Genomic DNA, 27,436 nt, shown 5'->3' with positions numbered 1-27,436 from the left:
TGGGGAGGTGCCTGGCACAGTGGCAGGGACAGCAGAGGGCAGGCCAAGGGACCGCAGTGGGGGGGCAGTGCGGAGAAGCGGGCGCAACCTCACACCTCTCAAGGGCTCACCACCCCACGACTGATGAGCGTGGCTGGCACCCGAGACCTGGCCTCGTCCCGGTGACGCCCCCCACTCCCACCATGGCGAGGAAGTCTTCACCACGGGTGCCCGGGAGCAGACTGCTGAGTCGCCTGGCCACCAAGGAGCCGCCCGTGATGAGGTCACACATCCAGATTAGAACGCTTTCCAGGCATAAAAGCATGAAGGGTCCCAACAGCTGGGACAGCCCACTGCCCGCCACCACGCTCCTCTCCTAGTGAAATGGACAACGGACAGAGCGCCTCTGGCTAAGGGATCAGGAGGATTACAGGGACTCACGATCATTTCTGCCTGTGCATATGTTTTAACAGCTTTACTGGGTACAATTTCCATGCCGGTCATCTCCTTCAAGTGTACAATTCAAGGATTTTCAGCACACTTACAGGGCAATGCAAACATTACTGCAATCTAATTTTAGAACTTTTCCATCACCCCAAAGATATCTGTTTTATATAATCTATTTGGTATGATCTGTTTTTGAGGACACACTCCCTGGAAGCACATTTAGCCTGGCCTGAAAATTATATCAAGAGTTTACTGGATTTTGTTTTTCGTTTTTTTTTTTTTTTTTTTTTTTTTACTGCCTCCAAGGTCACCATTGAGAGAGAAGTGGCCCAAAGTGGCTACTTTCTTTCCTTAACTTTGAAACATTCTTTATGTATTGCCCTTGAAAGTCTAAACTCCTGTGCAGAAGACCGCCCAGTTTTTAATTCCATTCTCATCTCCACCTGCCATTTGACTCCCCTACTCCACACCTCACCCCTACAGTGTAGACCCCGCCTCAACTTCCCCCTCTCCCCACCCCTTTTTCTTTCATGGTAAAATATACATAACATAAACTTTACCATTTTAACCATTTTTAAGTGTATACTTTATGGACATTAAGTACAACACATTGTTGTACAACCATCACCACCATCCCACTCCAGAACTTTTTTCATCTTCCAAAACTCTATTAAAAATTCCCCACCCCTCTCTCCCAGCCCAGGCCCCCACCACCTGCTTCCTGTCTGTAACTCTCTCCCCCCATATAAGTGGAATTGTGTGGTCCTTTTGTGATTGCCTCTGTTCCTTAGCATCATGTCATCGAGGTTCATCTGTGTCTTAGCCTGGGACAGAAATCTCTTCCTTTTTTTCAAACTTAAGACTATATTCATCTTTTGAAAAGACCCTGATGCTGGGAAAGAATGAAGGTGGGAGAAGAAGGGAATGACAGAGGATGAGATGGTTGGATGGCATCTCCGACTCAACGGACATGAGTTTGGGTAACCAACTCCGGGAGTTGGTGATGGACAGGGAGGCCTGGCGTGCTGCAGTCCACGGGGTCGCAAAGAGTCAGACACAACTGAGCGACTGAACTGAACTGAAGACTACATTCCCCACATCGTACATTTCATCCCCATGACTCATTTACGGTGTAACTGGAAGTTTCCACCGCTTAACCTCCCTTCCCTGTTTCGCTTGCCCCTCCATGACCCTCCCCTCTGGAGAGCACCTGTCTGTTCTCTGCACCTGTGACCCTGTTTCTATTTTGCTATGTTTACTCATTTGCTTTTTAGATTCCACATTCAAGTGAAATCACACAGGACTTGTCTTCCTCTGACTGACTTAGCCTAATACCCTTTATGTCCATCCATCATCCATGTTATCTGCCCACAGACACTTAGGTTATTTCTGTATCTTGGCTATTGTATATAATGCTGCAAAGAGCACTGGTGTGCACAGGTCTTCTTCAGTTAGTGTTTTTCTCTGGAAAAATACCTGGAAGTGGAATTGCGAGACTGCATGGTAGCTCTATTTCTAATTTTTTTAAAAGAAACTCCATATGGTTTTCCATAGTAGTTGCACTAGTTTGTACAATGGTTCCTTTTTCTCCACATCTTTACCAGCTCTTGTCGTTTGTGGTCTTTTTGGTAGCAGCCATTCTGACAGGTGTGAGATGATATATCATTGTGGTTTTGATGAGCATTTCCCTGATGATTAGCAATGTTGAGCATTTTTTCATGTGTCTGGGACCATCTTATATATTCTTTGGGAAAAATATCTATTCAGGCCATCTGCCCATTGTTGAATTAGGTTGTTTGCTTTCGTATATTGAGTGGTAAGATTTTTTTATGTATCTTGGATATTAACCCCTCAATGGACACTTGTTGTTCAGTTGCTCAGTCATGTAGAACTCTTTGCAACCCCATGGACTGCAGCACGCCAGGCTTCCCTTTCTTTCACCATCTCCTGGAGCTTGCTCAAACTAGTATCCAAACTGCTCAAACTATGTCCAGTTCTAACTGTTGCTTCCTGACCTGAAAAGGCAGAGGAACCAGAGATCAAATTGCCAACATCCGCTGGATCATTGAACAAGCAAGAAAGTTCCAGAAAAATCTCTATGTCTGCTTTATTGACTATGTGAAAGCCTTTGACTGTGTGGATCACAATAAACTGCGGAAAATTCTGAAAGACCACCTGGCCTGCCTCTTGAGAAATCTGTATGTAGGTTAGGAAGCAACAGTTAGAACCGGACATGGAGATGCAAACACACAGAATTTGAAAGGTCACAATTTGAAGGTTCATGTGTAGGGGACTTACTGTATTTGGTGTAACCGCTGAACCCAAGAATAGAGCTTGGTCAGGGGTTGTGGCCCCTGACCCGGCCTCTTCCTGGCCTGGCCCTGTGGCCTTCTCTGCTTCTCCTTGCTGTACGGACACTGGCTGTTGGGGGTAGGGGGGCCCTCTGGGTCCCACCAACCCCTTGAGCATTCTGCTTGCCCACTGCTGTGGACTGGACACTCCAACACCTCCCTGCCCTGCACCTGGGCCCCTTTCTCCCAGCTTCCATCAGCAGGTACGTGCTCTGAGCAGCAGCACCATTCCCCAGTTTCCTCGTGGTGCAGCCAAGAGAGGCCACACTCCCTTCCCAGCAGGGACGAGACTTACTTGGGAGGATAATTCTCTCTTTTTTGGAGGGCATTCCAAGGAGACTAAACAGTGGATCACCACTGAGTGAAGGTTATATAACGCATCCCTGGAGTAGGGAATGGCAACCGAGCCCAGTATTCTTGCCCGGGAAATCCCATGGACAGAGGAGCCTGGGGGGCTACAGTCCAGGGGGTCACAGAGAGTTGGACACAACTGAGCACACACATAAGATGGATAGCATAATGACTTTTCTCATCTTCCTTCACTGTCACTTTTCATAGGCGAGACATTTAATGCCTCAGTTTGACATGAGATCTCAGTTTTTAAAAGCACGGGTCTGCCATAGACATGCTCTTGAACATGTCACCATGTAAAGAAATCCTTTGGCAAAAAACAATCACTTTTAGTCAGCTGAAGCTCACTTTGCAGTTAAATCTAAATATTAATAGCTGTTGTTCAGTGCACATATTTTTTGCTAATTTTGTTCCCTGCTTTTTTACCAATAAAGTAAGTGAAGACTTAACGGGAAAAATCTGGTGGAAAGAAGGGCAAATACAGCACCTGCCTTTTAGAAATTATCCTAAATAACAGTGAGCCATAGAATGTGAGAAAAATCGGGGGTGGGGGGGTGGGGAATGCAGACCAGACTATTAGGAGACAAAATGTCTGAACTGCAGAGAATTATAAACCTTTCCCTAGAAAGGCCAACCTGAAATCCACACAAAGCAGCACTCATCGGATTCTAGGGAGCTCTCAGAATTGCAGCTCTCCATAAGCTCAGGCCTAGCTCTTCATCCTGTCTTACGGGTCTTTTCTTTTCCTGAGATTGATTATCCACTGTGGGCACCCTTGGTAATAAGATCAGGATAACCACGGAGGGAGTGGTAGCGGCTTTTATGAGTGGTTACTATCCTTTGATTCACTCACTAAATCTTCCCGGTGACACTATAAGGCAGCGTATGGCCTGAATGACCATCCTCCCCACCCCACTCATATGCTGAAGCCGTGCCCCCCAGCGAGGCTGTGTTTGGAGGTGGGGCCTGAAAGGAAGTAGTTAAGGATAAATGAGTGCTTCAGGATGAGACCCTGACCTGACAGGACTGGTGTCCTATGTGAAGAGCTCTCGCCCCCCGTGAGCACACCGGAGAGGGTGGCCGTCCACAAGCGGGAGGGGAACCTTTGCCAATACCCGCGCCTGCTGGCATCTTGATCTTGGACTTCCAGCCTCCATGACTATCATTTAAAATGCTGTTTAAGTCGTTTATGTGACTTCTGCTCTCAGCAGCAGTGAGCAGAGGCCACAGAGACTTGTTCACTGGCTCTGAACGCCTCTGCCCTAAAATGGCACGCGTTTCAGACACGGGTGGCAGGGAGCACGCTGACTGGCCCCCTGGCCAATGGGAGACCCTCTGTGCAAAGGGGCAAAGGGAGGAAGACCCACCCCACAGGTACCCCTTAGGTGGGGCAGCCCCAGGGTGTGTGGCTGCGAGGGGCGGGGGCAGGTTCTGAGCGAGTTTTGTCTCTTCAGCCAGTGTTTAGTTAGTGGGAGGCTCCCCACCCCAGGTCCTGGCCCTTGGCTGTGTTACTTTTGAAAGACCTACGAACAAAGCTAGTGGAGGTTATGGAATTCCAGTTGAGCTATTTCAAATGCTAAAATATGACACTGTAAAAGCGCTTCACTCAATATGCCAGCAAATATGGAAAACTCAGCAGTGGCCACAGGACTGGAAAAGGTCAGTTTTCATTCCGGTCCCAAAGAAGGACATGCCAAAGAATGTTCAAACTACACACAATTGCACTCATCTCACATGATAGCAAAGTAATGCCCCAAATTGTCCAAGCCAGGCTTCAACAGTGCATGAACCAAGAATTTTCAGGTGTTCAAGCTGGACTTAGAAAAGGCAGAGGAACCAGAGATCAAATTGCCAACATCCGTTGGATCATAGAAAAAGCAAGACAATTCCAGAAAAACATCTACTTCTGCTTGATTGATGCTAAAGCCTTTGATGGTGTGGATCACAACAAACTGTGATACATTCTGAAAGAGATGGAAATACCAGACCACCTGACCTGCCTCTTGAGAAACCTGTATGCAGGTCAGAAAACAATAGTCAGAACCAGACATGGAACAACGTACTGGTTCCAAATAGGAAAAGGAGTACGTCAAGGCTGTATATTGTCACCCTGCTTATTTAACTTATATGCAGAGTACATCATGAGAAATGCTGGGCTGGAAGAAGCACAAGCTGAAATCAAGATTGCCGGGAGAAATATCAATAACCTCAGATATGCAGATGACACCACCCTTATGGCAGAAAGTGAAGAAGAACTAAAGAGCCTCTTGATGAAAGTGAAGGAAGAGAGTGAAAAAGTTGACTTAAAACTCAACATTCAGAAAACTAAGATCATGGCATCTGGTCCCATCACTTCATGGCAAATAGATGGGGAAACAATGGAAACAGTGACAGACTTTATTTTCTTAGGCTCCAAAATCACTGCAGATGGTGACTGCAGCCATGAAATTAAAGGATGCTTACTCCTTGGAAGGAAAGTTATGACCAACCTAGACAGCATATTAAAAAGCAGAGCATTACTTTGCCGACTAAGGTCCGTCTAGTCAAGGGTATGGTTTTTCCAGTAGTCGTGTATGGATGTGAGAGTTGGACTATAAAGAAAGCTGAGCACTGAAGAATTGATGCTTTTGAACTGTGGTGTTGGAGGAGACTCTTGAGAGTCCCTTGAACTGCAAGGAGATCCAACCAGTCCATCCAAAAGGAGATCAGTCCTGGCTGTTCATTGGAAAGACTGATGTTGAAGCTGAAACTCCAATATTTTGGCCACATGATGCAAAGAAGTGACTTGCTGGAAAAGACCCTGATGCTAGAAAAAACTGAAGGCAGGAGGAGAAGGGGATGACAGAGGATGAGATGGTTGGATGGCATCACTGACTTGATGGACATGGGTTTGAGTAAACTCCGGGAGCTGGTTATGGACAGGGAGGCCTAGCGTGCTGCAGTCCATGGGGTCGCAAAGAGTCGGATATGACTGAGCGACTGGACTGAACTGAACTCGCATGTGCAATCATGTCAGTCATTCATGTGTCTGGCGTACATTGTCATGTGTGTGGATCCTCTGCAGGTGGCTGTGCTTTTGTGTATTTTACCGTGGAGTACTGTCCAGACGACACAGCAGTACAGCATCTTTATTTCAAGCCCAGGTTGTCAGGGAACAAGGGTGAAAGCAGCGATGATGTAGCTGGAACTGCTGTACTTTTCAAGGTAACGCAGTATAAGATTAAAAACGTTTTCTTTCTTTTCTTGTGTTTGTTTGTTAATGTTATGTATTATTTGTGTGAAAAGTACTATAAACCTATTACAGTACAGTACTAGATAGCTGATTGTGTTAGTGGGATAGGCTAAATTTGTTGGACTTTTGCTATTATTTGGTCATTAGAAAGTGAAAGAAAGAAACTGAAGTTGCTCAGTCGTGTCTGACTCCTTGAGACCCTGTGGACTGTAGCCCACCTGGCTTTTCCATCCATGGGCTTCTCCAGGCGAGAATACTGGAGTGGGTTGACATTTCCTTCTCCAGGGGATCTTCCTGACCCAGGTCCTTCCAAACCCAGGTCTCCCACATTGCAGGCAAACACTTTACCCTCTGAGCCACTAGGGAAGTTGCTAAGTCATGTCCAACTCCTTGAGACCCGATAGACTGCAGCAAGCCAGGCTTCCCTGTCCTTCACTATTTCCTGGAGTTCACTCTAATTCATGTCCATTGAGTCGGTGATGCCATCCAGGACTTAAGAACACGTTTTCAGGATAGAACTTGTTTCTATTGTAGGGGAATTACTAACTCGATTTCGACACTCACATTTAAGAAAGAATGCCTTATCCACTGAAAAACTTTAGGGTAGCACAGGATATCTGCATAGCCTGAAAATATCTCCCCTCAAATTTGCTAATTACAGTGATGGTTTCAACCTAGGACCACACATTCTTTGATACTCCTCCCTCTAAGATGTGGAACAGATGTCCCCTCCGCTGAGATGGACCGGGTTTAGGGACGCGCTTCTTGAGGACAAAGCAGGGAAAAGGAAAACCAGTAACACTGCCATGGAGGAGCCTGGCAGACCCCTCCTTAGCCCGGGGGTCAGGGGGGACGTTGTCAAGGATGTCATGCTGACATCAGGCGCCCCTGATGTGATTCGAGCAAAAGGGCACTGCATCTCTGAATTCTCCCCCAAGTCCACAGCTCAGTCCAATCAGGCAGATCCAAACTGAGGAACATTCTACTGCATACATAGCTGACACTCTTCAAAAAGTCCCTGGAAACCATGACAGGCTGGAAGAGACAAGGGCAACACAATGACAAAATGCAATGTGGGATCCTGAAACAGAGAGAAGACTTTATTAAAACAAAAAACCCAACAAACAAAAAAACACAGCTGGGAAATCTGTCTGAAGTCTGTAGTTTAGCAAACAAAAATCACTTAGAACAGGTTATGCCTTCTTTTAATGATCAGCCTAGCTAAGCTTTTGGTTTTACAAGATGTATCTCCAACATTTAATCATTTCAGTTTCCATCTGTGTGCCCAACATGCTTCTGATGTGTTACACTAGCATCAGCCTGCTCCTCAAGTGTTCAGCTCCTCCTGGTGTGCACAGGGCTTTTTAGAACTTACGTTGGGGGTAAGGTCAGGCAAAGACAGCTATTTATTGCACCTGGCAGGATACAGGAATACACCTAAATTCCTCCAATCCAAACCCTGCTCCCCAAAGGAAAAGCATAGAGGAGAATGTTCTATAAACCCGGTCCAAGTTACTTCAGCCCCTGGTAGGGTGCCACCAGCCTTAGCAGTTTCCCTGGACACAATGAATGCCTTTTTAGGGACTGTGAGCTTGGGGCACTGGCGACATGCTGTGGAACCTGATCGCCAACACCCTGTCCAAATGGCCATCACTGGGATAATTCAAAGATTTTTTCCCAAGTGCCAACATCACAAAACAACACAGTGGAGAAACACGAGGGGGCAAAGTCTGAAAAGGAGGAGTTGGTAAGAGGGAACAATTGTATGCATCACCGGAAAGAATGGAAAGTTTCCTGCTTTATTTCTCCTTCCATCTCCTATTGCATGAAAGATGGACAAGGTCACTGACCAAACTGCCCAAGGTGGGGCTGCGGGGGGTGGGAGAAACAGAACGGACATTTCAGGAGTAAAGAGCTTGCCAAGTTAGATCCTGCGAGCAACAGCTTTCATTCAGTAAATGAAAATCTTCATTTATACCCAAGTAACCACCAAAAACCTTTGAAAATCTTGTTCTAGTTTCAAAAGAATCTGTGTTTTCAAATGTTACTTTGAAGTTGGGCTAATTCTGTCTATCCATCCATGCATTCAATTATCCATCCACTCAAACATCCATCCATCCATCCATCCACCATCCATCCAATCATTCATTCAGCCATTCACTCACCATTAATCCTACTAACTGAGCACCTGTTATGTGCCAGGAGGCTGGCCATCAGGGCTGGCAGCCACACCAGGATCTCATGGAGAGGGGAGACAGGGTGGGGAAAACCTGTGAGAAGGGTCAGCTCCTCAACAAGCAGGTTTACCCAGCCTGATTGACTCCTCAGGCATTTGAGCAGGGAAAGGTCCTACTATTCTAATCAGGAGTATTAGTATAAAGGCTATTCTTCATCTTTATGGGATTTCCTGGTAGCTCAGATGGGAAAGAATCTGCCTGCAATGCAGGAGACTCGGGTTCAATCCCTGGGTCGGGAAGATCCCCGGGAGAAGGAAATGGCAACCCACAGCAGTATTATTGCTTAGAAAATTCCAAGGATAGACCATGGTGTTGCAAAGAGCTGGATATGACTGAGTCATTTCACTCACTCCCTCACTTCATCAGTATAATCAGACTCACCCATAGCATCATTTAATCTAAGGCAGAGCTTCTCAGACTTCAGAGTGTATCCGAACCACCGGGATGGCTTTCAGGACAAGAGGCTGGGCCCCACCCCAAGGCTCTGATTCAGTTGGGTGGGTGGACTGAAAACCAGCATTGCTACAAGAGTTCAAGGTGTATGGATACTGTGTTTGGAGGCCACATTTTGAGAACCAGTGATCTAAGATGCTACTCACCACCTTCAATTCCAGCCCAGTGTGCTTTGTATACTCAGAGTCAGTTTGAGTAACTTAACAGCTACTGTTTCAGAGAAGCTCTGTGAACATCCCTCTCTGAGGGACCAGAACTCGTTGGGGTCACAGGCTGACTTGACTCCACCCCATGAGGACTGGTGGTTTTTGCCGGTTTGCTGTACAGGTGATTCTGCAAAATGTCAAAGAGGCCACAAAGCCAAAAGGATCTCATTTACTGCAAAATCCAAATAAAGGTCTAAGAGTCCAGCGCCCTCCTTTGTCCTTGAGACAAGGCTTGAGTCAGTAACACTGTGTAATTGACAGGACACACGTGTGCAGAGAACAGGGGCTGCTTCCTTATATGAGATCGGATCTTCTATCACTTACTTCCCTCCTGTTCTATGCAGACGGCACGCAGGGCCAGGCTGCAGGGAATCAAGGCAGACAGAGATTTCAAGAGAGACTAGAAAAGGTTAGGAGGGCGCCCTCGCCGGCCCCTCTGACACCCCTCCCTGAGCCAGGGCTGGGGGGGGAATCTGTGGTTGTCATGGTGATAGCGACTCTGGTCCATTTCCTCCTCCCCTCCCAACAGACCTGAAAGGAGCAGAGGTCTCCAAGGCCAGACCAGGGCTGCGTGGGGGCCACTTCTGGGCCACAGCTCCTGCACTTCCCGCCCTACCTCCACCCCGCTTCTTTCCTGATGGACACGCCAGGCGCGCAGGGCTTCCTCCTCCAATCTTAGAAGAAAGCAACATCACCTCCACAAGAGACAGTCACACAACACTGTAAATCAACTACACCCCAGTAACATTAAAGAAATGAAAAAGAGACAGGGCCCCACGTGAAGAAACGCACCACTCTTGCCAGTGAGCACTCCGCTCCCAGCCCCGGGAGCAGCTACAAGACAGCCTGAGACACCCAGGTGTTAAGAATTATTTCCAACTTTTCTGACAGTAATACCACCGTCTTACGTGTGCACAGCACTTGAGGGCTTGTGAGCACACGCTCTCACGTGTTTTCCCACCTGGGCCTCACGTGAAACCTGTGAGGCTGGCGGGTGGGGGTCATCCCTCCTTACAGTAGTTAAGGAGGCCGAAGCCGAGGGGGACTCGTCCCAGGCACACCCCCTACCATGCACGCCCCCACCGCCGCTCCCCCCCATGCCTCCCACTTCCCCAGCAGGCAGCCTGGAGCAGTGCCTGGAGCTGGGGACAGGAGCCAGGCTTGTCTCAGTCCGCATCTCATCTAATGTGGGTGGCAGGGGCCCCGTGACCCCCGACCCGGTTTCAGGGCATCTGTGCACGAGGAGACCTGATGCCCGATGGAGGGCAGGGGTGCTCTGTCCAGAGGCCCTCACCTGGTGCTCACCCTACAGTTATCACCTCACCTTACAGGTGGGCACAGCCGGGCTCAGACAGGCTGGGTGGCGTGTGCAAAGTGGCGAAGCCAGGAGATGGTGCCCTGGGGACTCAGACCCGGGTCTCCTGATCCTGACGTCCCGTGCACACCTTCTCTACAGGGCTCCTAAAGATGATCTCACGTCTCTAACCATGGGAATTAGGAGGACAAGTGCATTGCCCACAACGCTGTCCGCCACACTAATGGTGGACAAAAAGAGCCGGAAACGAGCTAACACGGACCTGGCCTCGGGGGCAGAGCTGAGTGTGGTTCTGGGGTGCCGGTTCCTCACCAATGAATGCCGATGATGCTGCCAGCATGCGGAGAGAGCGACTCCAGCTCCTGACCTATGCTGGCGCCTGCGGAGGTTGTTAGGACGTAGAATGTGTGGCCAAGAAACCCACTGAGTGTAGTAAAGGCAGTTGAAACTCCTTGGAAGAAAACCACCACATTCAAAGGCTTTCCTTTTAATTGGAGGATACTAGTCCCCAGCCACCTGAAGAGGAACGCTGGCTTATGCTTTGAGCTGCATTCAGTCACCAGGTGGTCTGTGAGGGCCTCCCGTGTGCCTGGTGCATGGGTCTCCCGGGCACTGGACGTGGCACAGCCCCCAGACAGGAGAGCACACAGCTTGCCAGGGTTATGGGGGCGGAGAGGGTGGAGACATGAGGCAGTAGCCGGCCCACAGCTGCGGGGATGGGAGGAGCTGGCCTGGGGGTGGGAGACATGCGGCCCATGGCCTCCCAGAGGAAGTGACCTCCGGGAGGGTGAGGTCGGAGGGAAGCCCAGACCCCGGCCACCAACAGGCGTCTTCTCCTGAGTCCTCCCAACATCACGTCCTCACCCTACCGCCCAGGCCCTGGAGCTGCAAGCACAGTGAAGGATCCTCATCCCAGATTCAGGGGGCAGCAGGGCTGGGCCAGCTTATACCGGAAGAAATGGACCATCTACCAAGGAACGCGGCCAGGGCCTGAGACAGGGGGCATGACGACCCTCTAAAGGATGCCTGTGAAACCCACCAACAGGCCAGGCGTGTCCTCACCCGACAGGATTCAACATTTGAAAGGCTGGATAGAGAGCAGCAGAGTGAACTGTAACCGCGCAGTATACGACGCATGTTATGTGCGTTGTGCTTTTCACCTGCTGTGTTTTTCTATATTTAATCATATTTGAAAAGCAGGCGGTTGGCTAGTGTTGGACACAACACCAAACTGCACGGCAACCCGCCCACGGTACCCGGTATTCAGGGTAATTTATTATCTGCCTCATCACGTTTAGGGAAAGTTGGAAAAGATGTTTAGGAAAGATAAAAAAAAAAAAAAATAGAAGAAAACTGTGGCACTGTTCACCAAGCAAAAGTCTAAGTGGAAGGAATCTTAAAGCTGAATTTTCTAAGCATGAGAGGGATGCTGTATGTCTGTTTTTCTTTGAAAACTGTACATTAAAACAGAAGCCAGAGCTCTAAACCTCGGAGGGCAATACGACAGAACAGAGAGCATCCCCACGGCTAATGGTCACTTCCTGTCTCGTCTCTGCAGCCTCCAGGGTGACTCACAGGCCTCTGGGCCCCAGGGAATCCAGAGGGAAGCGAGGCCCTGGATGGGCGGGGGCGGTGAGCCCTTGGGATGGCTGATTCTCCCGGTTCTCGCCCCGGAAGAACAGGGAGACAGGGGCTGCACAGAAGTTACTAAAGAACAAGACAAGCAAGGACCCCGGCACACAGAGGGGTCCTCACAGGGCCCAGGACTGGTCATCTGTTTTAGGAAGTTCAGCGACAAATGACAAAAGCAGCTGTGCCTCTTGGGAGACACGGGGACAGTTTTAGCACTGTGGAAGTGTGCTGGTCACCTGGCTTCACCCAGCCTCCTCCTGATCTGGGGGGCGGGCCTCCCTGGGGATCTGGAATATTAATGGGCTGCCAGCACCGCCCCCGATGCTGACGCTGAAGTTGGGGAGGGTCCTCCCTGCCCACAACAAACCTGGGATTTCGAATGAGCAGTGATACTGGCCGGCGCGCTAGGGTCATACCCAGCCACGGAGGCCTCCTGACTCTAAAAGGACAAGGCGGCAGCTTAGGCTCTCTCCCTTGGTCAGATACACTGTCCTGTCCCTGCCCTTTTGGGGACATCAAGTCAACCAGCAGTGTCATCCCAGGCCCGGCCACTTACTGGACCGGTGCTATCCCAGGCTGCTTCCCTTGTCCGGGAGGGTGGGTGGCTGTAAGGAGATTGCCCCCTCAGGGGTGGGGGTCGCAGGTGGCTATGCTTAGCTGTGTCCAGGCAGCATCCAGCAGCACCTCTCCGTCTTCATCTCTTGCTGAATCCCCAGCGTGGAGCCGGAGGGCTCTGGGCAGAGCCTGTGGGCTGGGGGGACAGGACCCTGGCTGGCTGGGAAGGTCAACCCTGCAGTGCCCCTGCCCTCGAGGCAGAGCCGACTCTCTGCAGCGCTCACCGTGGTGACCGCGTGGACAATGCCACCTCGTCTCTGCTGTCCGCAGAGTGCATCTGAGCTGTGGGCCTGGGGCTTTTCCCAGAGAGAAAGACACGCAGACACGGCCTGGTGGTCTGCAGCTCTGCTCTGCGGTCCTGCCGAACTGGGCCTGATGTTGGCCTGGCTGCCCTCAAGCACATCCAGGGGGCAAAGGGTGTCTCCAGTGGGCAGAAAGGAGACACTCTGCCCAGTAGGATGTAACACAAAAGACCACCTCTCGCCAGCCCCCACCTTCGCGCCAGCCTACCTTCCCTGGAGGCAGCCAGAGTTATTGCTGTATCTGCCTCTCAGGGTCCATTCCAGCCCCCCTTAGCCTCTCCCCACACCCCTCGCACCCCACCATTGACTCAAGGGCCCCCTGGCACTTAGCAAAGGCTCATCGAATTTGCTGTGAACATCCCAACTTCCTGAGTCTGCACGGCTACTCCTAGAACAGCTCCACCACAGCTTTCCAGAGTAGGTGGGCCCCTCCGAGTAACTTCCAGGAGGTTTAATTGGGAAAACTCCCAGGACCATGTGGTTTGGTCAGCTGGTGCCTTCTGCCCTCCTGGGGAGCAGCTGCAGCCACCGATCAGAGGTGAGAACAAAGGAACCAGGTTTCTGGAGACGAGGCGTATGGTCCGGAGCTAAGGTACACAGCCAGCAGAGACAGGAAATATACAGTGGTTCTCCACGGGCCATTTTGCCCCCTGGGGCCCTTGCGGTCATCATTCCCGGGTGGAAGCCAGGGATGCTGGTAAACATTCCTCTATGTCCAGAAACCCTCCCCCGACCCCCGCATCCGGCCCAATGTCAGTAATCCCGAGGCTGACAAACTCTGACACAAAAGTAAGAGGAAAAGCCCGAGAAAGTGGAGTGAAGATATGGAAGGCTGTGTGGTCACCACCTCATCACGGCTCATGTGGCCACTTCATTCCAGAGCTGGCTCCAGACACAGGTTAAAAATAGGCAGGTAACTTAGTAGCTTCTGAGAGGTCAGATAAACCCAAAGATAAATGGCGCGGGACATGGCCTGGGTGAAGTGGGCCGTCATCTCTGGGACGTTAACCAGAGGCCCGACACCAGGGCTTGGCTGCCTGACAGTAAAGAGGCTCGAAAAATCTGACGGCATCTTATTACTGGTTCTTCAGTTCAAGGCCAAGAAGCAAAAAACGATCGAAAGCGGAGGGTCCCTTCCATCTCAAGGCCAAAGAACTGAACACAAGCTCTAAACTATGAGAAAGCACACGGGGTTCTGATACTAAATAAAGTTTATGGGGTTGGCGTATTTAAAGGGGCAGCAGTGAGGGCTTTTCCTCTGAGTTCACTGACCCAGAGCCAAGGGCTGTCTGCTTCCCCCACAACACACAGGAGATCGTCTCTCCTGTATTTTTCTCACACTTTTCCTGTAGGCCACTCTCTTTCCTTATCTTGATCCTGGTCTCTCATTCCAGCCCTCATCTTATGAGGGAGGGTGGCCCGGTGGTAAAGAACCCGCCTGCCAATCAGCCCTGTCTCTGCATCAGTGATGCCTGGGGCACATCCTGGCCAGTCCCGCAGTATTGCTGTCCCTTGGTGGAGAGGAACTCCACCGGCAGGAGGGAGAAAATAACCACTATCCAGTTAGTGCCCGCCAGGTACCCAGGCGCCCACCAGAACCATCGCGTACTTCCTGCCTCCAGCAGACGCTCTCCATTTCCCAGCACGACTCATTACCAGGTGCACGCTCAGTCGCTCAGTCGTGTCCAGCTCTTTGCGACCCCATGGACTGTAGCCCTCCAGGCTCCTCTGTCCATGGGATTCTCCAGGCAAGAACACTGGAGTGGGCTGCCATTTCCTCCTCCAGGGGATCTTGATCCAGGGGTCGAACGTGAGTCTCCTGCTTCCTGCCCTGGCAGGTGGATTCTTCACCACTGGGACACCAGGGAAGCTCCACTCATCACCACAACCACATGGAAAACGTTGTTCCTCTGTCACAGACAGAGGGAAGGAGACTCGGACACACTAACTTGCCTCTGGACACATGACTTCAAAAGGCGGACTGTGCTTCTCCCACTGCCAGGCACGTTCTCCCTGGGCTGGACTCACTTCCGGCCTGTGGGACGCCAGGCCTGTCCACCTGTCACCCCTCTCCTGATGAGAATCAACAGCTTCTGCAATAGAGAACACACCTCCAGGACAGCAGATTTCAACAAAGAATAAATCATTGCTCAAGAGCTGTGCTGTCCAATACGGTAGCCACCAACCAGGGGTGTCTATTTATATTTAAAGGAAGTAAAATGAAGTATGAATTAAAATGCAGTTCCTTAGCTAAACTAGCTACTAGCTGCATTTCCAGTGCTCGACAGCAACGCAGCATAGACACAGAGCATCTCCATCATCACAGAAAGTCCTACTGGCCAGCTCTGCTCTGAGGGTTTCAGGGGTGACTTCAAGCTATATTTTAGGGCATCCAGGGTGGGGTCATGTTAGTTGTTCAATCAACACGTAAATTCCATCTCTCCCAGTGTCAACTTGGAAAACTCCGCATCTTCTCATGTGCCTGAAATGGTTAGAGAGACTCAATAGATATGAATTTGAGTAAACTCCGGGAGATAGTGAAGGACAGGGGAGCCTGGCATGCTGCAGTCCATGGGGTCACAAAGAGTCAGACATGACTTAGCAACTGGACAACAAGTTTAGTTCAGTTCAGTTGCTCAGGTGTGTCTGACTCTTTGCAACCCCATGGACTGCAGCACGTCAGGCCTCCCTGTCCATCACCAACTCCCGGAGCTTGCTCAGACTCATGTCCATAGAGTTGGTGATGCCATCCAACCATCTCATCCTCTGTCGTCCCCTTCTCCTCCTGCCTTCAATCTTTCCCAGCATCAAGGTCTTTTCCAAAGAGTTGGCTCTTCGTTTAGGGTGGTCAAAGTATTGGAGTTTCAGCTTCAGCATCAGTCCTTCCAATGAATATTCAGGACTGATTTCCTTTAGGATTGATGGTTTGGTCTCCTTGCAGTCCAAGGGACTCTCAAGAGTCTTCTCAAACACCACAGTGCTGGATGAAGCACAAGCCGGAATCAAGATTGCTGGAAGAAATATCAATAACCTCAGATATCCAGATGACATTGCCCTTATGGCAGAAAGTGAAGAACTAAAGAGCCTCTTGATGAAAGTGAAAGAGGAGAGTGAAAAAATTGGCTTAAAGCTCAACATTCAAAAAACTAAGATCATGGCATCTGGTCCCATCACTTCACGCCAAATAGATGGGGAAACAATGGAAACAGTGAGAGACTATTTTCTTGGCCTCCAAAATCACAGCAGGCAGCCATGAAATCAGAAGACTCTTGCTCCTTGGAAGAAAAGCTACGACCAACCTAGACAGCAGATTAAAAGGCACAACAACAAGAGACATCACAAAAGAAGATAAGAAATAAAAAGCAATCAAGGGTAAGGGTGGGAAAATGGACAAACTTATGTGAGGGAGGTTAAAAGCCTAACGAACAAGTTTAGATCTCCTGGTTTCTGCTTGCTGAAACACTACTGTGACCACTGAGGGATTTTTCATTTGCTCCCCTGAGCCAAGGAGCGGGTGGGGACATCGCAACTTAATCCGCCAGGGGAGGCACTAGACGGCTCTGGCTCTGGCTCTTGCTGATCCAGGGGCTCACCCACTGCCAAGACCATATCACATTCTGCCTACCTAACCTCTCCAGGTATTTTCTATTTGTTTTATGGAAAGTATCTCTCGGATCTTAGAGAATTTTCCGAACCAACAAATGAATTCCTCTTGACGCCTGAAGCTATGAAAATCTTATTTTTTAAAATAACGTTCTCTGTTTGCTCAGCTAATTTGACATTTATTCCACTCTGAGTAAAAGCACACTGCCGTGACTAGTTCTCTAGTTTGGGCTGTGCGGACATAACCTCTTCCTTGGTATAAGCCTCAGATTATTTTTCAACTTTCTTCTCAATTTCTTCTACCCCCTTCATCAAAAACAAAACTCCATCTCTAGGACACCAAATTAGAGAGGCTTGGCTTGTTTGCTTTAAGCAGCATTTCCTCTGGAAAGTGAGCCTGCGGTCAAGGTGCTGGCCTTGAAGACAGGGGGGCTCAGGCTCAAGTCCTGACTGTGTGCCGGTGCCCTGAGGTGCCAACACCTCCGCCACCCCACTGCACCCCAGGAGGTGTCCTGGCCGAATCTTGTGGTATTTACCCTCCAATGGACTCAGCTGTGTCTGACTCTTGGCGATCTCATAGACTGCTGCCCACCAGCCTCCTCCGTGGCTCTCCTCCTCTGGATTCTCCGGGCCAGAATACTGGAGAGGGCTGCCACTTCCTTCTCCCACGTCTCCTGCACTGGCAGGTGGACTCTTTACCACTAGTGCCGCCTGGGAAGCCCTCCGAGCCTTCCGTCAAATTGTCTCACAGGTTTTAGTGCCTCATCCTCATACACGCATGGATCCAAGGATCAGCACACCTCTGGGAAGAGCTCCAAGGTTAAAGACAGAGGCCAAATCACACAAAGGACGGAAAGGGATAGACCATCACACAGGGAACCAAAGCAATTTTCAGGGAAAATCAGAAAACCAAAATGAATACTCCTCAGAATGACAGAAAAAGGTACTGCATTAGTGACTCAAAAAGGATGCTATAAAAATGGGCCACAGAACCAAAACAAACAAACAAATACTCTTAGAAATGAAATATAGGACAAATAAGTTTAGTGGAAGGAGTGGAAGACAAAGCTGAGTAATTAGCCATAAAGTATCACCAAAATACAAAAAGCTAGAAAATGAGAGGAAAAAGGAAGTTACTTCTAACAACAGGAGTTTCTTTAAAAGAACAGAGCAAACGGTGGGAAGGGGAAATTCTTCAGAAAATATCCCAGAATTTTAGGATATACATTTCTAGATTGAATGAATGTAAAAATAAAATCCAGAATACTGAGAATCAAGAGAGGATCCTGAAAGCTTGTGGACTGTAACAATAGATGTTACACAAGACACTGAGAATATGTAAGGCATCAAAATGAGCAGAGCAATCCTGAAAGCTAGAATAAAATGGAAAACATGTCTTCAAAATTATGGTAGGAAACAGGTAATTATACGTTTCTGACATTTATTATTTTATTTTATTAAATAGGTAATACAGAGCTTCCCTGGTGGCTCAGTGGTAAGGAGTCCACCTGCTAATACAGGAGACATGAGTTCGATCCCTGATCGGGAAGATTACACACACCGTGGAGCAACTACGCCCGTGCACCACAGGCACTGAAGCCGCATGCCTAGAGCCCTAGCTCCGCACCAAGAGAAGCCACTGCAATCAGAAGTCTGCACGTTGCAACTAGAGAGTCGTCCCCACTTGCCACGACTACAGAAAAGGCCGCGCAGCAGGGAAGACCCGGCAGAACCAAAAATAAAGAGAGAATTTTACATAAAAATAATACAGTCACAGGGTTCAAATATCAAAAGAGCATAAAGTCACACCTAACAAATCTACATTTCCACTGACATCTCCACATTACTTTTACCGTGCTTTCTGCCAGTGTTTCCTTATGCAAATGCAGGCAAGTCACAGACTTCCTCACCCGAGTGATGGCATGCTATCTTCATTTTCTGCACATTGCTTTTCTTCAGTTAACACTACACACTGGAAATAATTTCAAAGTATATATAGAAATCTCTGTCGTTCTTCAGAAAAAAAAATATTCTAACCTAGAACTCTATACTCAGCTGAACTATCAAGTGTGAGGGTACAATAAAGACATTATCAGACATGCAAGCGCTTAGAAAAGGCGTTCTCTCTGAGAAAGCTACTGAAGAGTGTGTTCCAACAAAATGAGTTAGAAGCTCAAGAAAGAAGGCAGTAGAGAATCCAGCATGCATGGCTGCAACGACAGCAACAAAGACGTGGCAAAGGGAAGGGCAGCTGACAACAGCCCCGAGAGCACTCAGCGCAGACTGGACAGGTCTCGGGGGCAGATTTCCAGGAGGGAACAAAGCGGAATTGATAGATTCATTTAATCACATAGAAAATAATATTATGGAGGTTTCTACTCAAAAGCTTGTGAGAAATTAGGCATGAGAAATACGCAGAGATGAGCAACTGGGGAAAAAAGGAAATAATGAACTCCAAAAACAGCAGAAAGTTGTATAAAGAAAAACATTATCGTATACTTGTTGGCTCTGCAGTTGACACTATCACACTACGTCATCATCACCACTGGTGTTTGCTGAGCATATGTTGGTCATCCTTCTGAGGTCTTTTCATGAAACACTTCATTTATCCCCATGAAACCCGGGAAGAAGCATACTCTTGAAATGTTCCCATCTTACAGATGAGGGAACGGAGACACAAAGTCACAAAGTGGTTAAGGAACTTGCCTGAGGTCATGGAGGAAGTGGAAGGATCGGGAACTTAACCCAGGAAAAAGGAAAACAGACTCGGGCCCCCACACTCTTAACCAGTCTATTGTTCTGCTCGCGATCATTTATGAATCTATAAGCGCAATGTCACTATGACGTGAAGAAGAGGGGAGAGAAGGCGGGGGCGTGAACCTGAGCCAGACCCACAGATCCAAGTCCTCCTCCTCCAATCAGGAGGCCAGCACATGGTGCCTACAGTTGAATAATCAATGAATAGTGTACATGTATATTACTTACAGATGGGGAGCCCATTACCAGGTCATTAGGGTCTTATAAGGCCGTTAACCAGTCTGTCCTAAAGGAAATCAGCTTTGAACACTCATTGGAAGGACTGTTGCTGAAGCTGAAGCTCCAATATTTTGGCCGCCTGATGTGAAGAGCTGACTCATTGGAAAAGACCCTGATGCTGGGAAAGATTGAAGGCAGGAGGAGAAGGGGGCGACAGAGGATGAGATGGTTGGATGGCATCACCGACTCAATGGACATGAGTTTGAGCAAGCTCTGGGAGACAGTGGAGGACAGAAGAGCCTGGGTGCTACCGTCCATGGGGTTGTTGAATGAACAAAAACAAAGGCCATTAAGAGCTTGGCTTTTACTGAGGGATATGAAAAGCCATTATGACACAATCTGACATGTTTTCCAAGGACCACCCAGCTGTTGTGTGGAGAATGGCCTGAGACTATGGGACCAGGGTGAAAACAAGCATTACTTCAATGACATAAAACTAATTTTTAAAGATGAAAGCATGAAAAAAAAAAAAAAAGAGGAGGAGGAGAAACAGTAGGGGAGAGAAGAATATGAGGTTCTTTCATGTAATGTTAAGCCTGATGGTTCAGAGGGCAGTTGAGGACGACAGTGCCTGAGATGGGAAGCAAGTCAGCTTAACTGCAGGGCACCGCCTGGAATAGGGCCTTGCGTGGAGCCAAGACTCTGATCCAGGAAACAGCCTGGATGATGACCCGGCACCTCTGAGTTACTAGATGACCTCAGACAAGTCGCCGAGCATCTCAGAGTGGTTTCTCCATGTCCAACAGGGATGCTCTAAACTCTTCCGATGGGATGGCATACACTTACAGGGGAGAAGCTTCTGGGAGTCCCTGACACACCTCAGACCTTAAAAGCACCCTCAGTCGCCACCTCTCCCCCTTGTCCCTCCTGAACCCTGACAAGGTTAGCAGGTGACAGACTCAATGAGAACCCAGGTCCCTGACGGTCACTCTATGGAACAGACCCTTGAGGTCCTCCACACGCATTCACAGCCCCGACTACTAAACCCGTGAGTCATCAGAGTCGCCCAGAAAAGGGACAGGGAGACAGCTGGCCCTCTGACAGAAATAGCCGTGGGGCGGGGCCCACAGATCATGGGAGCCCAGCAGGACTGCCCACCCCCAATCCAGAGCCATCTTGTCGGGAATCAGCCCCAGGTCACAGGCAGGGTGCGGGCCATTCCCCTGACAGCTCAGACCAGGACACACATCCACTCGGAAGGCTCGTCTTGTCATATTCCTAATGCCTGTTACTGATGCACCAAGATGTGTGCGTGTGTCTCAGAATGACGAGCCGGGGCGGGGCCCGGGGTCACCCCACGGTGGTTGTGTTAGAACTGGGGGTGGGGGTGGGGGTGTCTGAAGGCCCTCACCTCTTCCCACCCTGGAAGGAGGGGCTCTGACACCACTGCAGTCCCAAACCACTGGCCACACTGGAAAGATTTCACCCTCCGGTCCAAACATCTGCATCCACCGGCTAGCCTCAGACAAGCAAACTTGGGGAGAAATGAGTGAGGGTGATGGTTCAAACGGAGGGAAACCAGCTGCAGGAAGCCCATGTTGTAGACGCCGCCCCCGCGTGACCTCACCCGAGGGCACAGGCCGTGCCTGGACACCAGCAGCCTGCATCGTGCCGTCAGGGCTCACCTCTGACTCCAGAGGAGCCAGACCTGCCTGCCGAGAGCCGGAAGAAGGGGAAGCGGGGGTCCCACGGAACCAGACTTCGGGGCGGCTCTGCACAGAGGCCCACGCCCAGACTGGGCCCTCGAATGGCCTCAAGGCTGGACTGGAAAAGCAGTCAGGGGCCTTCAGGACAGGGTGATCTCTGGGGCTATTTGGGAAGAATGAGGGGTGGGAGGACAGCAAGTGACCAGGGGCTTTAGGACAGACCGTCTTGAATTTGTGGGAACACCCAGAGCGAGGCATGGAGGCTGTCCTAAGCTGGGTGCCCAGAAGCGGAGCCCGGGGCTGGGGTTTGGAGGTGAGTGTTCAGTCCAGGGAGCACTGTCAGTGGGGGGCGGTGAGGGGCTGGGGGGAGGGAGGTGGCCTCAGTGGAGCCTGCCCTCGGGCCCTCCCTCAGGGGCCCTGGAGGGTGACCTGTATCCCTTTGTCAGTTCCTTCAGGAGGCAAGCGGGTGGGGTGGAGCTTCCTGTGTCCTCACTCCCCGGGGTCAGTCGCTGCCCCTGGGGTGCGAGGTCTTAACCCCCCTCCACTGAAAGGTGACCCTCATGGGGCCTTGGGCACTTCTCTAGGGAAGGGGAGGGGTCATGAACCCAGAACAGCTGCACTCACAGGTCAGGGGTCAACTTCTGCCAATAGGGGGGAGCCTGGGAGGCACCCTGGGGGGTACCCTGAGGGCAGCATCCCAGTGAGACCACCTTGGAGAGGAGGCCACAGCGGTGGGGGTCGCTGCGCTGAGAGAGGAAGGAAACCCCACCAGCGTTCGCTGGATGGTGAGCTCCCCCAAGGGCCGGTCTCCTGCAGCCTGTAGAGCCGACTTCCCCGTATTGGAAATGCAAACGGCCGGGTGTTCCGAGAGAACACGCTGGCAGTCCCAGCGGAGCATGGGATGAGAGGTTTGGACGCTCCCAGAATCCTGAGCAGAACGCTCAAGGCGGTGGGAGAGAAAAATACCTCTGCTTTCAGACACCCCTCCTGGGGGTGAGACACATGCTGCTCCAGCGTCTCAAGGTAGCTTACTGGACCTTCTTCCTGACAACATCTTGCCTGAATCCCACCTCGGACAGCGAGAAATAAGCCACTCCTGCAAACGCATCTGCAGCGTTTTCAAGTTACAGCTCCATTTACTATCAACTTGCCCAGAGTGAGACCATAAAGGAACTGCGGAAATATAAAAGCAGAGCTTCCACTGGGTCCCTGCTTCCCGTTCCTCCACAAAGAGAGTCCGAAGCCATTGGGGGGGTGCAGCCGGCTCTCCACCACGGTCCTGCCCCCGCTCCCCGCCTCCCCTTCCCCATTGCTCCCGGTCCCCGCCCAACTCCATCATCGCAGCCTGGAATTCTCCACTTATCCTCTGAGTGCACATTCCTGGGGGCCTGCCTGACCCAAGCCTGCCCCACCCCCTGCCACTTTCCTGAGGCCTCTTGATTTTTTCCTTCAGGCCCCCTTCATGTCCCCAAGAGCTTCAGGGGAGGCCACGTCCCCCTATTTGCCATTTCCAGGAGGGGCCTGATTGATCACCAGGTAACCTCCCCTGCCCTGCCCCCATGCCACGGAGTCCACTATCCTGGTCAGAGAGCTTGGCTCAGGAGCGGCGGGGGAGACTTGCAAGATTTGTCAGGGAAGATGCTTCTAGCTCTCAGGACAGAGCCACCAGAAGAGACGGGGCATGTGGGTTCAAGGGGGGCAGTGTCTGCCAAAGCAAGGCAGCCTGAGGATGAGGCCACCTGCAGAGGTGCCCAGCAGAGCCGGCTGCAGAGACGCTGTGGAGACCAGGGGCCACCGCCCTGGGGACGCTGCCCAGAGAGTCTGCCCTCCAGCCAGAACATTTCCCCTCGTGGAGGCCAGTCCAGGTCAGGGTTTCTTCAAGAATAACTCAAAATGCCACTTCCTCCAGGGAGCCACCTCTGATTGCTATTCTTAGTCTCATCGATGAATTGTTACTCTCTCATTTTCAAACCTCCAGGGCCCAATATCCTTCTAATCTCAGATCTCTTCCTGCCTTCTTTTATTGTCATGCTCTAAGTCAGACCCCAACTCCTCAAGGACAGATGCTCTTTAAGTCCGTCCCTGAATCCCAGTCTCCCTAGGACAGGGCTTCAGAAAGAGCAGCATGTATCTGCTGAGTCAATTAGCAAATGAGAAAGTATTCATATCATATGAAACTTTAAGATAACTTTGTTGATTTTTATAAGAACTCTCTAGAACTCCATGGTGAATAGATATTTGCCATTTGAATAGTGATTCTAATTTTCACAGCTGGGAGACAGAATTCATTTTGCAGTAAAATGTATTTGCACTGGCTCCTTCCAACATGACAGATAGCTGCCACTCAGCACTCAGAGCAGCCACATGGCCGGGGTTATTGGGACGATGTGCACGCCTGTTAGTCCTTACATCTAGCCAGTGACTCACTTTACGTCTGCTGCTCACTTTCATTACTCCTGACAGCCTCAGGGGAGGTCTTCTCCTCATTTTAAAGATGAAAAAAACAGAGACCGGGAAGGGGCTGACTAGGATAACACAGCCTGCTGTCACAGACAGCACAGAGGAGCTGTGTGTAGCTCCAGTCCTGGGTCTGACGCCTGTGTCTGAATTTGTCGCTGCCAACTGTGTCCCCAGGCTGGGAGGCAGGCCAGTGGGTTCCCGGTTACTCTGCACCTCAAGGCTCTCCTGCCAGGAGCATCCCTTGGTCTTTCCTTTCAGTCTGTTTTAATAAAATCCAGCACACGCGAGGTGGACTTGGGGACCCTCAATCTCCTTCCTCTGTCCACAACCACTGCTGGAAAGACAAGGCCCACGGATCGTGTCACCTCAGGCCTCCCGGAGAACACCTGTTTGGTTTTATGTTTAAACACTTACTTACATGACCGTCTTCACAGGGGTGGGGATTATGTTCAAGCTGCTACATTTAGCAGGCACCTATATTTAGCCACATGTACTGTAAGTGCCTCGTACCCCTTCTGTTTTTTAGGCAATATAACAGAGACTTAGCAGCACTCACTATGTGCCCGGCTCTGTGTTGATCCCTGGGGATGTGAAATGAGTAAGACGGTGCCTGCTTGGTGGCCGCCTTCCATGGGGGTCGGATAGGTGAACAGATAAGGCTGAGGCCACGTGACCACCATGGCAGGTGTAGGGAGCAAAAGCTAGAGGAACCCAAGTGCAGGCAGGGAGACATTAGCCTGGGCTGATGGGGGAGGTCCCACATGGGACACAAATCTACCGTGGGTTTTAAGAGATGAATAGGGGTTTTCCTGGAAAGCCCAGTTTCTTCCCACATGGAGAAAAATAAATGTTTTTATTCATTCAATATTCAACAAATACTGAGCGACAGCCACAAGTCCATAAAAGCCAGCCATCTAAGAAGTGGTACTAGAGTGGGCCTCCATAAATAGCTGAGTGAGGCAACCAGACACCACCGTCTACACCGCCTGGAGGTTTTTCCACGTGATGATAATGACATGTAGACAGCCTCTCCATCACACTCCAACACTTGGAAGAGAGTGGATGGGGAGGGGGCCCTGTCTACAGTTAGCACGCTGGCTAGGCAATCCAGAAGGCGTACAAAGGTGTCCTGTGACATGACAAGCCAAGCTCTGTCCCCTGTGGGCCCCAGGAATCTCACCCGTTCCCAGGGAACCTGCTGCCCCCGTCTCCCTGGCATCTTTACCCTGCGGTTTGTTTAGCCCAAAGGTTGAATTCTTGTGGGAGGAAAAAGCGTTTGTAAAAGGCACCCGAGCGGGGCTCCTTTAATTTGCACACTTCAAGTTCATCATCAATCGTTATAATAAACTCTGCCCTGGAAACTTTGATGAGAACCTCTCAGCGTGCCTGGGCCTGCTCTAAGCCTCGGTCCAGAAACGAGATCCAGGGAGACCCCGGTTCGCGCCCCAGAGGTGCCCCGTGTGACAATCGAGACGACAGCGGGTCACACACAGGAGCCGGGTCATTTCGCTAGGGCCATGTGGCCTCCAGGGACTGTCCGCAGGCCTCCGGGGGTCGGGCCTACGTCACCCCCACGATGTGGCGCACAACCTAGTCGGGCGCTCGCCCCCCACCAGGCCGGCCCGAGGCCACGGTGCGCAGGGGGGCGGCACCCCAGTCCCGCTCGGCGAGGGCGCGGCGGCCGGAGGGGCCCGGGGGCCTGGGGGGAGGGCTCGGTGTCGCCTGCCCGTCCCCGCGAAGGAGGACCCGCGCCCGGCCCACCGAGGTGCCGGCCCGGCCCGCGCCCCGCCCGCCGAGCCGGCGGACGGACGCCCGACAGCTGCGGGGGAGCCCGGCGCCCGCGCCCCGCTCCGGCCGGGCCCCGCGCTCACCTCGCGCGCGATCTGGTTCAGCGCGTCGTCCTCCGCCGTCAGCCGCTCCCGGTTGGGGAGCCGCTTGCGCCCCGAGCCCTGCGTGCCCATGTCCATCGGCCGCGTCGCCCGCTGCGCCGCGGGACCCCGGCTCCGCCGCCCGCGCCCCTCTGGCCGCTCGGCCCGCTCCGCCCCGCCCTCCGCCGGCGTCATGGCGTCAGCGGGCGCGGGCCGGGGACGCGGGGACGCGGGGACCGGGGCTGGGGACGCCCGGGGAGGGGGACGCGGGGACCGGGGCTGCGGGGACTGCAGGGACGCGGGGGACAGGGGCTGGGGAGCCTGAAGCGGGGTGGGGGTGGGGGGACACGGGGGCCGGGGCGCGCCAGATGGGGACCCGGGCGCGGGGGGCTGGAGTCTGGGGATTCCCGGGGAGAGGGGCACGGGACCCGGGCTGCGGGGATGCGCCGGAGAGGGACCCGGGAGCCAGATGCGCTGGGACTCCAGGGGCCAGGGATCTGGGCGCTGGGGGCTGGGGGCGCGGGGGACGCCTGGGGACCGTGAGCGTGGAGATGCGGGAAGTTTGGGAAGGCTGGGAGTCAGGGGAGGGGCATGAGGATGCGTGGGGCAAGGGGACTGGGAGAATGAAAGCAAGGCGGAGGTGCAGGGACACTGAGACTAAGAGGGCTGGGGATTCCAGTGGGAGGCAGAGATGGGGGTGTGGGGACGACGGGACAGTGAACAGGAAAATGGCAGGAGGCCTGGGATGGCTCGGGGTGGGGAGCTTGTGGGCGCCAGAGGGGGCGGGGGTGATGGGGGCGCGGGTCCTTGGTGGGGACTGGGAACAAGCCATGGCAGAGAATTCAGAGAAAGGAGGCGGAGCCGGAGATGCCTGGAGCCCCCAGGGTTTCCGGTTGGCCCGGTGGGGAACCCTGGAGGGTGGACTTCCCTGGCAATCCTGGGCTGACCTCCCCAGGGCAGGTGCTACCCCTTGAGTCTGGACCTCAGCAAGGACAGGGGAGGACTCAAAGTGATTGGGTTGCAGAAAGGGGTTTGTACTAAACGGTGGGTGTAGGGTTCTGGTTCAAACCTGCACCCCAGGTGAGATGAGGTCTAACCTCACAGATGGAGTCAGGCCTCAGTTCAGTTCAGTCACTCAGTCATGTCTGACTCCTTGCGACCCCATGGACTGCAGCACACAAGGCCTTCCTGTCCATTGCCAACCACTGAAGTTTACTCAGACTCATGTCCATTGAGTTGGTGATGCCACCCAACCATCTCCTCTGTCGTCCCCTTCTCCTGCCTTCAATCTTTCCCAGCATCAGGGTCTTTTCCAATGAGTCAGTTCTTTGCATTTGAGTTTCAGCTTCAGCATCAGTTCTCCAGTGAATATTCAGGACTGATTTTCTTTAGGATGGACTGGTTGGATCTCCTTTCAGTCCAAGGGACCCTCAAGAATCTTCTCCAACACCACAGTTCAAAAGCATCTATTTTTCGGCACTCAGCTTTCTTTATAGTCCAACTCTCACATCCATACATGACTACTGGAAAAACCATAGCTTGACTAGATGGACCTTTGTCGGCAAAGTAATGTCTCTGCTTTTTATTGTGCTGCCTAGGTTGGTCCTAACTTTTCTTCCAAGGAGTAAGAGTCTTTTAATTTCATGGCTGCAGTCACCATTTGCATGGATTTTGGAGCCCCCCAAAATAAAGTTTGTCACAGT

General features: G+C 51.5%; 1 protein-coding gene across 2 annotated transcripts in view; it reads right to left on the bottom strand.

Annotated features, from left to right (window-relative positions):
- The window catches only part of LRRFIP1 (LRR binding FLII interacting protein 1), a 159,714-nt gene extending 133,870 nt beyond the window's left edge, over positions 1 to 25,844 (bottom strand). For both annotated transcript variants that reach the window (XM_068965715.1, XM_068965716.1), the window contains exon 1: positions 25,737 to 25,844. In XM_068965715.1, coding sequence (XP_068821816.1) covers positions 25,737 to 25,832 — 96 coding nt within the window. In that variant the 5' untranslated portion in view covers positions 25,833 to 25,844. The remainder of the gene's footprint in view (positions 1 to 25,736) is intronic.
- Between the last annotated feature and the right edge of the window lie 1,592 nt (positions 25,845 to 27,436).

This window comes from Capricornis sumatraensis, chromosome 2, assembly GCF_032405125.1.
Source record: "Capricornis sumatraensis isolate serow.1 chromosome 2, serow.2, whole genome shotgun sequence".
Lineage (NCBI taxonomy): Eukaryota > Metazoa > Chordata > Mammalia > Artiodactyla > Bovidae > Capricornis > Capricornis sumatraensis.
This window is presented reverse-complemented; position numbering and strand designations above follow the sequence as displayed.